A 12,338-nucleotide genomic window follows, 5' to 3' on the forward strand; every position below is an offset into this window, starting at 1 on the left:
TACTTGGCTTTGGGGAGTACCACAGCATCAGTTCCATATCCAACTCAGCCTTTCAGAAGCTGGACTCTCTATCTCAAACTCATTTCTATGAGAGACTAACACATGCTTAAGCAGATGGGGAACTAGAACAGAAGGCACTCCTAGGGAGTACAACAAATAACTGACTTTGGTACCCGAACTATCCAGCTGACATTAGACACTGCCTTTGACCACAACTGGTAGGGTTATGAAATACTTTGAGAAAGGTTTATTTACCGGTAACATGCACAACATTTTGCTTACCTTTCCATGAGAAACTTCTTTTTGTAAGAACTTCCTTGCATGGACATTACTTATTGAATGTTATATGTGTTATTCTGTATCGTTGCCCATTCTGCTACTCCTCAAAGTTGCCCATGATGGCTAAGCTATCGCTACAACTAGGTGAGCCAGGGAAACCTTGCATAACATTCTGTTGCCTAGCTGATGGCCAGTTCCTCTTATCCCTCAAACACAGGGAGGAGTGAAACTGGCAATATAAATAGACTGCATGTTTTTCTGAAATGCTGCATGCAATAGTTCTGAAAGAGTGCACGATTCAACCCTGTTGGAGTGGTAAAGCCCATTTCAACGGCTCTCGACTGGGGAATGAATAAGCTGCTCCTTTTCCCTAATGTGGTTGCAGTCTCATGAGGGCCATGCATAATATGCTCCGGTCGGCATGTTCCAATAGGGCGATCCATTAGCGTACATTGCAAAACCATTGCTCCCATTGGTGATTTAGGGAGGGGCTCTCTAGAGTACAGCTTAAACAATGAATTAACTGTAAAAATAAACTGTACAGAAGGGAAACCAATCATTTGCTAATACATCCTTCTGAACTCTATGGTTCCATGTATGTGCTGGCAGCAGACCTGGGTGCAGAAGGAGCTTGCGCTGTGAAGCGAGTGTGACTCTTGATACTTTTCCGCAGGGCTATGCTGCTGAGATGGAGAACCCCCTAATAACGCACCTCATTTCCCCCACTCTCCAAAACAAGAAGGACGTCTTATTCGGCAACATGGAAGAAATCTATCATTTTCACAACAGGTGTGTACTCCGTTTTATAAATAACTGTTTCTCATAAATGATTATTTTGATTGCGATTTTCAGCATATACCGGGCCATTGGAAAATGTTTCAAAGGAATGCAGGAACAATATGGTGAGACTTATTGGGATGCATTTTTTGAGAGAACAGTATGGGCCCTAATTGCGACCTTACCAGTAACCTGGCGGTAAATCTGCCAGCAGATGGTCATAATCGTTACTGGCACTCGATCCAGCGGTATTACCGCCAGATTCGGGGTGACCGTATTAATCTCCATTCATATAGTCCCATAGGACTCCACGGGGGATTTGATGTTATTGCAGGCGCTGGTATTACTGGCACCTGTAATACCAGCGATTTATGCCAGTAGGGTGGTGGAATTACCTCCAGCTCTTAGTTAGAAATAAGTCCTCCAACCCACTGGCAAACTTGTAGTTGGTCGTTATGGAAACGTGCCGGGATTCTTTAGTACCAGCACGTTAATTCTGCACCAGACAACTTGCATCAGGCACAATGCCTTTGTTTCTACAACTGTACACCAGCTGGTGTTGTAAAAACTGAGATATGAATAATGGCATAATTATCTAGATTGTTTGAAAGTGTGTGGTCTGCTCGTGGCATCGACACTAGCATGGGTGTGTAGGCTTGCGGCACAGTATTCCTTGGAATAGTTGCTAATGTTTTTTGAAGCCACGCACCAGGTTAGACAGTGAAACAGGACTTGGCTTCTTGCGTGCTAAAGATGTCTGCCGACCAGCTTCCCAATCGCAATATGGTTGGTTCTTCCTATGCTCACCTGATCATTGGACATGCTCGCCTACCATGATTGTCTGCTGCTTGACCTAAAAGCTGCTGCTAATGATAAGATGGGAAGGACTCGCCATTCTTTGGCTTTGCAATATGATGTCACCACATATCCAGGTTCTAGATTAGCTTGCCATAACCCCCTCCCACACTCCAGAGGCATTTTATACCCTTTGGCTTAGTCCTCATATGTAGAGACCACATCCATTTGGCATCCTGCCTTCCTGGGCTTGCAGACTTGAGCAGACAGGGTGGCTATGGAAAAGGGATTGCCCTGCTGACCACCCACTGAGCTAGCCTACAGGCATTGGAACGTGTGTCCTGCAGCGTTGTATGACACACACACACACTCCCTCTGAAGCAGGCATTCTCCTCCATGAACTCACATACTAGGATTGTGACCTGCAATGTACACAGATTGCCGAAGCAGGTAAGTGTCCCCACCGAGAAATCAAACGTTTGACTGATTGCTATGGTTGTGCCTTAAAAGGGCACTAGAGCAGGGAAAATGCGTGCCACCTTTTGAGGTCCTTTTGTATCGAGAACCGCTGAAATGCGTTTCCTTTTGCCACATGGCTTCCCTTCACAAGTACGTAATTGCATGTATCCTGCCTTTATTTCTACTCAACTCAATAGTACTCATTTTAAACTGTCTGAAGGATAATCCACTGTTTCAGAAATGCCTCGCATGTGGCTGGTACTGTCCCAGGCTTATGAAACATTTCAGAGCATTTACCTATAAAGATCCCTTTTTCCAACTTGACCAAAACGTTTAATTGGCCTTCGGTGAACGATTGAACCACCCCTGCCCTTTTGCAATTGAGGATCAGTATAGGAACCAGCACACGTAGAGTAAGGATAGTGTGACAGGAATGCCCCTCTTGATGCTACTTTTACTTCTGATGAAAAACAACTGTAAAATCCCTGACCTACCACTAGATGGTGGAATATGCATTGCATGTCATTCTAAACAGATACAAGCACCAGAAATGTGTATGTATGAAATGACGTTGCAGAAAAATAGATATCTGTACGTTCATAAATAATGTTGCTTTGATGCAAGATCAAATGGGAAATTGAAAGGAAAAATTATGCTTCTTAGTTAATACGCTGCATTGGATGCCTTGGTCTTCATTCAGGACTTTAGATCTCAGAAAAAGGAAGCCATGACCCTCTTCTTGTATTGTTAAGTGATTGCTGAGGACTTAAGTACAATAGACTTTCAATGGGACATTAAAGATATCACCAGGAGTTGGCCGTGGCCCTGAGTTCCCAGCAGTAAGGGGATAGTTCAAGTGCCTTCAGGAGAGATTTGGTCATTCTGATGAAGTCCCTGCCTTACCATTGGGGTAGGGTTGGGTGGACATGGGGGCCACCTGCCGACACCCATTATGTGATGCAGGACCCAGGGGTGATATGGGAGGGCCTCCTAGCCTTTTGTCTTGGGGATAATTGGGTTTATCGCCTTATCAAATAACATGCTTCTATCCCGTTGGGAGCTCATCTAGACAGTGCTGGGCAGAATAACTAGAACGCAGGTGACTTCGGAGTGAAGGCTTTTCGAAAGTGGCTACATGACACTGATCATCCAAAGCACCTTGCAGGACATTACTCCCCAAATCAAGGGCAAACCTGCCAATGCGGGTTCAACAATGCATGTATGAGAGATTTACCAGTGACACGCCCTTGCAGTGTCACTTTGCCAAAAACAGTCAGCGACTCCCCAGCCCATCTTCCTCCTCCCGCAGAATCGGTCTCTGTTGTGCTACCAACAGTTGAATCAATGGAAGCACTGAAAGGGGAAGAGCAGGAAACTAAGAATCCAAGATGGCAGCTGAGTCTAAAATTGACTCTATCACCCTTCTCACTCAAGGTGCTGCCTAATTATGCACAGGTGATTTATCTCTGCAGAAACCATGGTGTCGATCCTGTGGGAGGATAATCAGGCTCCACGGTGGTTAATAATATCGGAGACGTTCCAAGGGGTGGGGTTTTGTGGGTGTTTGCAGGCAGAGTGCAAGGGGCTTTGCACAGTGCTGGAGGTGAAAGCAGAATGCATTGGAGCAGGAGGAAGGAGTTTGGAGAGAGGTGTACAAAGGGGAGGAAGATAAGAAGGATGTGGTGAGGAGGAAAAGCAGGAGAAAATATGTGGCAGTGAAGAAGACTAAGGAGAGGATAAGCAGGAATATCTAGAGGAGTTAGGAGGAGATGCCAAAGGAGGGTAAACATGGGGTATTCATGAGGAGGTTGGTGAAGATATTGAGAGAGGGGGGGGGCGACTGTCAGCAAACAGTGAAAGGCAGTAAAGAAGCTGACCCACCAGAACATTGAGGGTTATGCGTACAAAAGTGGATGTATGAGCATGTGAAGATGCATCAAGGAGGAAAAGAATAAGCCTGGAGGGAGGTTAAGGAAATGTTGCCTTAGGTATGTCATATGAAAGTTTTCTGACCCAATGAGCACACGGTAGTGGTTACTAAAGCCAGGGCAATGGGGAGTGCATGCTGTCCGAACCTGCAGACCCCAGTCTCTTGGTGGAAGCTCTAGGGTCTGTTTTCACCTCTCCCTGCCCTAACGTCTGCCGTCGCCAAGGACTAGCATGCAGACATATGTAGGGGCCCAAAACCTGGACAAAGAGGTCTGCCAGGAGTTGAGGACGAGAAGAAGAGGAGCTAAACACATGGACGAGAGAGCCAAGAAAGAAGTGCAGGGACATTCAAACCCCCAGGAATGGGAGTGAGAGTGACTGAATATATTGCAGGAAGGGATCCTTAGTTGAGGATTATGAAATCGAGACTTTGTCGAACAAAGACCTTATTGTTTAAACATCAACGTGAAGATATCCTGTTGTTCAGTTCATTTTTCATTAGTGAGAGTTGCGATATCTTTCAGGAGGGGACACAGGGTTATGCAACTCTGAGACGTGTGGCTTTCTTGTAAGAAGAAAACACCCTGACACTTGGTTACTGAATTCATGCCCATGGGAGGCCATCACCTACATTCCCAAGGTCACCAGTTTGAGAAAAGCTACGAGGCGATCTGGGAGGGTGGCATTGCATCTGATTTACATTGACCCAACATTGTGACTCAACCCACTCCCCTTTTAGAAACATTGCCCTAACCTTTTTTTGGTCTGGTTTTTGTGTTAGTCTGGTGTTGATCTTGCACCGTTTCATGACATTATGCAACGCCATCACTCTCTGGGCCAACAACTGAGACAAGGGAATATTTTGATGGGAGTGTTCAGCCATGAGGGGTAAGATGCTAATGGAGAAAATGTGAGCAACAAAGGAACGCAATAAGGGTTCTTAAACCTGCAACCCAAAATATTACATTGTGCCAACAGTGCGCGCATAAACCAAGATCACCCATAAACAGCACTAGAACCACGGACTATCGATAGAAAAATATATAAACAGCATCTTGGGTAGAACATTTATTAGAACATATGACATATGACTCGATTAGCCTGAGTCCGAATCTGGCAGAAATAGTTCCACAGTTCAGTGTCTGAGAGAAATGTGCCTGCCCTGCCAGGTGGTGAGTGCGCACACAAATCTGAAAAATTTGGGTGGTGGGGGGCAGGTAGTGACGTTCAAAAGTAGGACGTACCTGTAAAGTACTCACTACATGGAAGTGTGGTCCGCTGATGTACCTCCGACAATTCCTTTGCATATGACACATTTTTGGCAAAGAGTTTGATCCCAGAAGGTTTGGAAGTTCTGGATGTGGTGCCACCCTGCAGCAACGGGCATGAGGGGAACATGGTTTGGGATGAATGATGCCACTCTCTCCCTCCTGAATGCAGTAAATGGGTTTCAACACAGCACTGCACAAACAGCTGTTGCTCGTCTCTTGATTGCTCTTTGCATGGAGCTGGCAGGCCGATGGCAAGTGGGCTTGTGTTCCCCTCTCGCTCCGAGATGCTCCCTGCTGGCTCAGCTCTAAGCTATGATGGTTGACTGAGATTGACATGTGCTGCTTCATACCACTTGTAAGCTCTGCTTCCAGTATACTCTATAGTTCAAATACAGCCCTCGCTGTACACGGGCTCTTAATCTCTTCCTAATGGCGTGCAAGCAGCATTCCTTTCATTTGAGCTCAGGCGTATCTGCACAGCATGTCCCAGTGGAGACCTGCCTCCGATCTCTATTCATCTTTGGTCTCCTCCAGAACTGACCATGCCAAAAGTATTCTTATTTACCCCTGCCCCGCTGATCTTTCTATGCCCTTTAACCTATCCACATCTTGATGTTTGGCTCCCTGCTTGGATGTCCACCAGCAAATTAACTCGTAACATGACACGTGAACTTGTTGGCAAATAATGGAAGCCAATTATTACTGCCTTTTTTAATCTTTCCTCAGAAGTTTTCAGTGTTTTTTCCAGGCATACATCCTCTCAAAGGCCTCGGAAGGAACTTGAGTTAGTGGATCTAGAGAGTGACCTCACCTTTGAGAAGCTCTGAGTCCAGAATACAGATACGAATCACTCCAGTAGCAATACATGGGCTTATGACCATGTAACTCTCCTTTGCTGTTTGCAGGCAAAGGCAATGTTTATCTCCGGTCTGTAAAGCAAAGCGGTTCAACCAAGGGGGCTAGTTTAAAAGACACTTTAGGTACCTGTGAGAAACCTGAGGGTTTTCTCACTCCTACTTCCCTTGGATTCTCTATGCAGGTGGCCGGGGAAAGGCCATAGCTTTTGGATCTGACCTTAGGGGTGGACAAGCGAGAGAGGATCACCTGGGTGGAGGGTCCTTAGGGATTGAGAGTTGGGTGTCTTTATGCGAGACATGGTATCCCCTTATCCTAATGACATCCGACTTAACCCTCCAGCGACCTTCATGGGTTATTATAGGTCAACTCCCCTAGTTTCCCCTCTTGGGACATCTGACAGTCCTTAGACGACGAAGAGACAGCTGAGGGTAAAGAACACGATATACTCTCACCACTCTAGTACTGAGACTAGGAAGAAACAACTAAGAGCAATGAACATCATTCACTTTCACCACATATGTACTGGGAAGAAGATGATGCAGGACAAGTGTGAAGTTAAGACATGTCATCTTAATGAGAATCAGGCAGAATTGAATAATGGAATACACCTGCAGCCCATTAAGGAACCACAGGTGTATAAAAGACAAGGCCGTGAAGCAAGGAGATAAGAGCCCTGTGGGACTTGCACCAAGATCATTATAATACCCAGGAAATCTGGGAGCATCAGTGGTGGGACCCGAGGACACGACTGGATGCTGCTCGACATCCCCAGATCAAGGGAAGCCTCCTGTGTGCAGAGGGAAGCCTCCCCTGCGAAGTGGGATCAAAAGGAGCTGCACTGAGGCACGAACAGCGAGGACGCTGTGCCCAGCCTCGCCGAATCATTGAAGCGGCCTACGCCAGCAGAGCTTCTGTTTCCATATGAGCGGGGCTCGCAGAATCTGAAGCAGCAGCCAGAAGGAACGAAGGAAGCAACCAACAACGACCGCCAGAGGAAAACGGCAACAACCTGTGAGTGCTGGCGAAGTAGCCCAGGGACGGCGGTGCTCCAGGGTGGGCTGTGAAAGTTCCACACAGCGCCGAGGGAATCATTGCTTCCGTTACCAATGGAAATATGAGGTTAGATGAATGAATGAAAGGGAAGAGGAGCAAAAACCTGCACACTTGCTAATATTGAATAACTACCTGAATGAAAGCAGCAATTCTGTTAATACTGAATAACGAACTTAATGATACCAGCAAAACTGCTAATGTTGAAGAATGAACTGAATGCAAATAGCAAACCTGCTAATGTTGAATCATGTATTGAAAGCAAGGAAGAAACTAAATCAATTTAAAGCCTCTGATTGCAGAGTTGGAGTCAAGTCTGAGAAACTGTCTGTTTTGGAACTGCCTTTGAAAAACTACTTGTTTGTTGAATACCAAGCCGCCAAAGGAGAATCAAAGGTTCCTGGTTGCGTGGCCTGTAATGGGTGGATCATGTGGTCTGACAACTGCGCCAAGACCAGTGAACCCTTACATGCTGACAAGGAAATCTACTATTGTGCCAAAAGGAAAACCACTATTGATGCTTATAAGGCTTGGGGAAAATAACCCTGAGCTGTGAAGATTTGTTGGAACATGACTTAAAGGCAGAGCTTCAAGATGCTTCTTTTTGTGACATCTTTGATATTTGAGCTTGGGGAAGGGAACTATGAGACTTGCTTCAATGAAACTGTGTTGACTTTGGGGGAAGGGTATCCTGACGTTTTAAAAGGTTTGGAACTATATTACCTTAAATCCAAGAGAATGTAATTTGAACATTGTGGTGAACGTGCTGATATTGGGGGACGAGAAGCTGAAGAATAAGCATGAGCTGGAAATAGATCAGAACTTTACTTTTGGAACACTGTATGATTTTTGGTTGACATGCCTACTACACATTGGTTTTGATGTTAGTTGTGAGGGCAAGCATAGGTTTTGGACACAGATAGTCTTTTAAGTTGAAATGTCTGACCGGGACTATCCTTAGTTTCTTTAGGTAGGGAAATCCCGCCCTCCCCCCCTTAGCATAGGGCAAGATAGGCCTTACACCATCCTGACATTTAAGTTAATAAAGGTATTTTGTTAAATTGATTCTGTTGCCTGTGTCTCATTCCATGACGGCAATCTCACATACACCAGATGAAATGCCTTTTGTTGGTGGGCTTCTGATTGCATCTAGAACGCGAGCCGTCTACTGATCCTAGTGGCTGTATGACGCAGTTCGGAGATTCTCAAATGGAAGAATGCATAAACCTGCCATCTCTCACAGTAAACCCGCAAGTCTCACAAAACTAACCAAGTAATACTGAAAACCGCAGCTTGAGACCAACTCAAAGGTGTGATTTACACCAGATGGAAAATAACCCGTAGGCAGAGTGAGTGAGCTGCATGAAACCTGCTAACACTAAACATTCCTTCAGCTGAAACAGTTTGACATGAACATCTAAATTATTCATAAGTGTAGATCGGTACTTGAATCATATGACGTACATAGTCTGCTATTCAGTGGTTGTGCCCAACATTGCAAATTTTGTTTGTCAGAGTTTGACATTTCTCACCTTGCCTGCATTCTGTTCCTCTGATTATTTTTTCTGCCATTAAGCTTATTACACTTGGCTTCACACTTTGGAACTATTACAAAAATGCAACAAGAAATGATGATTGAAATAAAACACATGTTTTGAACACTTATTATTATTATTTTTTTAGCAGTTTAACACATTCTTAGGATTTTCATGGCATATCGGAAAAACAAGGGGTGCAGATATCCCAAATAAAGACAACCATTTTTAGATTTGCAGTTTTGTGATTTGTCTTTTTTTGTAACTTGTTTTGGCTAGGTACAGTAAGTGGATCTATGAGGATTCATCAAAAATTAGCTTGAAGCCCATTTGCTCGAATATTATTTTTTTTTTACACATTTGGCCACAGAACAATGCTGGGGGAGACACTCCTGCAACTCCCCCTAGGATCCCCACCTCAATGAATAGCTAGACCTACCCCTCCATCTATATTTGCAGCTAAATGTGTGAAGTGATTGAGGGAGATGGGGGAGGATTGTAAGTGTCAGGGCTTGTTTTAAGAAGGTTTTAAGATTAAGTTTGGTTTATCATAACCTACTTTTAGGAGGGGTTCAAAGAAGCCAGCTTAAAGTTGAAACAAGATTAGGTTTAGGTCTTTGACCAAACTCTCCAAGGTAGTGACTAAGCAGTCAGGCTTAAAGGTTGACGTTCGGTCTTTTAGAGGGAGGTGGCCATATCAACTATATTTTTGAAGAATTTACTTTAGACAGTTCCCCGTCCCAACTATTGAGAATGTACATTACCAGTCTCCAAGCTCTGTGCGGCCAGAGAGAGGACTCCGTACCCAGGGTCCAACACCTGTAGTCTGGTGAGCTACCTACTTTTTAGATTAGGACATTACTCGGAATTACAGTCAATTGTGAGATTGGCAGTTAAAGGTGTATAAGCTATCTTGACCCCAGACTATGACTTGAGAAGCACAGGAAGGACCCCACAGGAACGGCAGACTGGAGCAGGCATTGTTGTGATCCAGCACATGGTCGGCAGGCCTGGGGTGCACCATGGTCAGACTCTATCTTCTAGCAGGCTCTTCCTCATGGTGAGAAATGACAGCAGTGTGCTGGTGTGGTTCCGGCAGAGCAGTGTGGATGCTGGGAAAGTTTCAAGAGGCAAGGTATAAAGGCTCTTTGACAACATTGCAGTCCAGTCCTATGCAGGGGCCAGCCAAATGCAAACCTGGCAATAAATCAACTTTGGGAGTGCAATGGATGCAGAAAAGGACAGCACTGGTTGATCACTCAGAAAGGAGCAAAGCACCCAGTTTAGGTCCTCCATGTCGACTTGAGGCAGAGGTCAGGTATGCAGTGGTTGGCCTTTCCATCGCCGTTACAGCAGTCCACCTGTGGGTCTCTGGTGATCGCTTTAGGTGCTTGCATCATGTAATTGACAATCTCAAATGGCCTCAGGTACTCTCCTTTTACCAAGAATTAGGGCTGAGGGGCTGCACCAGCCCATCTAAGGAAGTGACCTGTAACATTCAAACAGGAGAGGTCTGCCTAATCAAGGTCAGCCTTCCACCTTTAAATGTGCCCGACAACAGGGCATATCCTGGCTGAAGTGGATTGCTTCAGCCAATTCACTCTCACAAAGTACCGATGGCAAGTGCTTTGCTAGACTCCTATGAAAGTGCATGCCCTTATATCGACTGTCCAACTTTTAGGTGAAGGAAGATGGTCAGCAGAGAAGATGCCACAAGGAACAGGGCTTTCACCATGAGGGGCAGCCATTTGGTGTACATGCTACACAAAGACATTCTAGTCAGTAAATAAATGTGCGTACCTGTGCACCGGGAACAATATAAAAACTATTCACGGCCAGCAGCCTATTCGGTGCACATCGCACAAGTAACTTGGCTGTTAATTAGGAAAAGGGACACTGCACTCCACAGAAGTTGGTTTGTGCTAGAGTCTAAAAACGAAGGTGAAAAATTAAGGGGGACACATTCCCTCCACTAGTAGCCCATAAGGACTGACTAGTTTATTTTATTGTTTGCTTGTTAGGTGCTTATACAGCAAATACATTCTGTTTCAAAGTGCCCACAGTGCAACAGGGAGGGAACATGGGATTGCAGTACAATTAGAATATACAACATAAAATTCAGTGGCGGAAGGGACGGTCAAACCTACTATGCCTTGTGAGTATTCAGAGCGTGCAACTGCAGCAAGGAAAAGGGCAGTGAGGTAGGTGCTGGGGTGTCCGTGCTCGAGGGTGAGCCACAGATGAACTGCAAGGTCTGGTAAGTGCTATGCGGCCAGGAGCCACATTGGGTGGAAAGTGCAAGTCTCCAATGGGGAGGGTGTGCCGCGACAAGTGCTGAAGTTAGACAGAAGCTGGGGAGATTGGGTGTGAGTGGTACGGGGCCCCAAGGATGCATAATTGATATTGATATTTTATTTGTATCGCACTCGTACACAGGGACGCTGTTCCAGAGGGAGGCCGAAGACGGAGATCTACCCCCAGCTCGTTTCTTTGAAAAATGACTCACCCTGAGGGAGTTGGAGGTAGAGGAGCGAAGGGCTTGTTTAATCCTTGCAGCCACTGGGTGCCAATGGAGAAATTTCAGGGCCAGAGAGATACGATCCCAGAGCTTGAGCCAAAGGACAAGTCTTGCAGTCCTGTTCTGGATAAGTTGCAAAGGGCGGAGAGTAGAAGCAGGTAGATTTAGAAAGAGGCTGTTGCAATAATACAACCTAGAGAGAACCAGGGCTCGAGAGACAGTGAGCTTCTGGGGGAAGGAGAGGAAAGGAAAAATACATCTGAGGAGGTGCAGTAGGAAGTTTGACTTTTTTTAGACATCAGAAATGTGGGCAGAGAAGGAAAGCGTGGAATCAAAGATGACCCCAAGGTTCTTAGCCTCACAGGTGGGAGTAGGAGGAGGGCCAAGGGACGCCAGCCAGAGAGTGACAGGAAAGGTGGGTGAAGGTGTGCCGATGAGGAGGATCTCCGTCTTGCTGGCATTCAGGCAAGAGGTTGTTGGCAGCACACCAATCCTGGATGGCAGATAGGCAGTCAGAGATGAGGTAAGGGACCAAGCCACCAATCACAGCATCTGTGAGATTATCAGAGGAGGGAAGAAGGAAAGTAGGAGGAAAAGAGGAAAGTCTTGAGGTGCTTTCGGAACTTAAAAAGGTCCTTCTCAAGACACAGCAGGAGGGAGGCTGTTCCATAGGAGGGATCCAGCTGAGGAAAGCAAACAACCTCCTGCTTTCTGTTAAGCGAAACGCTTCACGCACAGGGAGTTGGTGACAGAGGAACGTACAGGACTAGAAAGAGAATATTTTCTAAGGGAGAGTTGGTGCACCGCAAATGAATTGGGTGAAGCAGGTGAGGGTAGTAAAAGGGCCTCACTCAACCCACAAATCGG

General features: G+C 45.8%; 1 protein-coding gene across 13 annotated transcripts in view; it reads left to right on the forward strand.

Annotated features, from left to right (window-relative positions):
* The window catches only part of MCF2L (MCF.2 cell line derived transforming sequence like), an 892,749-nt gene that overhangs the window by 715,686 nt on the left and 164,725 nt on the right, over positions 1 to 12,338 (forward strand). For all 13 annotated transcript variants that reach the window (XM_069637167.1, XM_069637165.1, XM_069637161.1 and 10 more), the window contains one exon: positions 953 to 1,068. In XM_069637167.1, the coding sequence (XP_069493268.1) occupies positions 953 to 1,068 (116 nt within the window). The remainder of the gene's footprint in view (positions 1 to 952; positions 1,069 to 12,338) is intronic.

The sequence above is a fragment of the Ambystoma mexicanum genome, chromosome 7p, assembly GCF_040938575.1.
Source record: "Ambystoma mexicanum isolate Mex_15411 chromosome 7p, UKY_AmexF1_1, whole genome shotgun sequence".
NCBI classification, from domain to species: Eukaryota; Metazoa; Chordata; class Amphibia; order Caudata; family Ambystomatidae; genus Ambystoma; species Ambystoma mexicanum.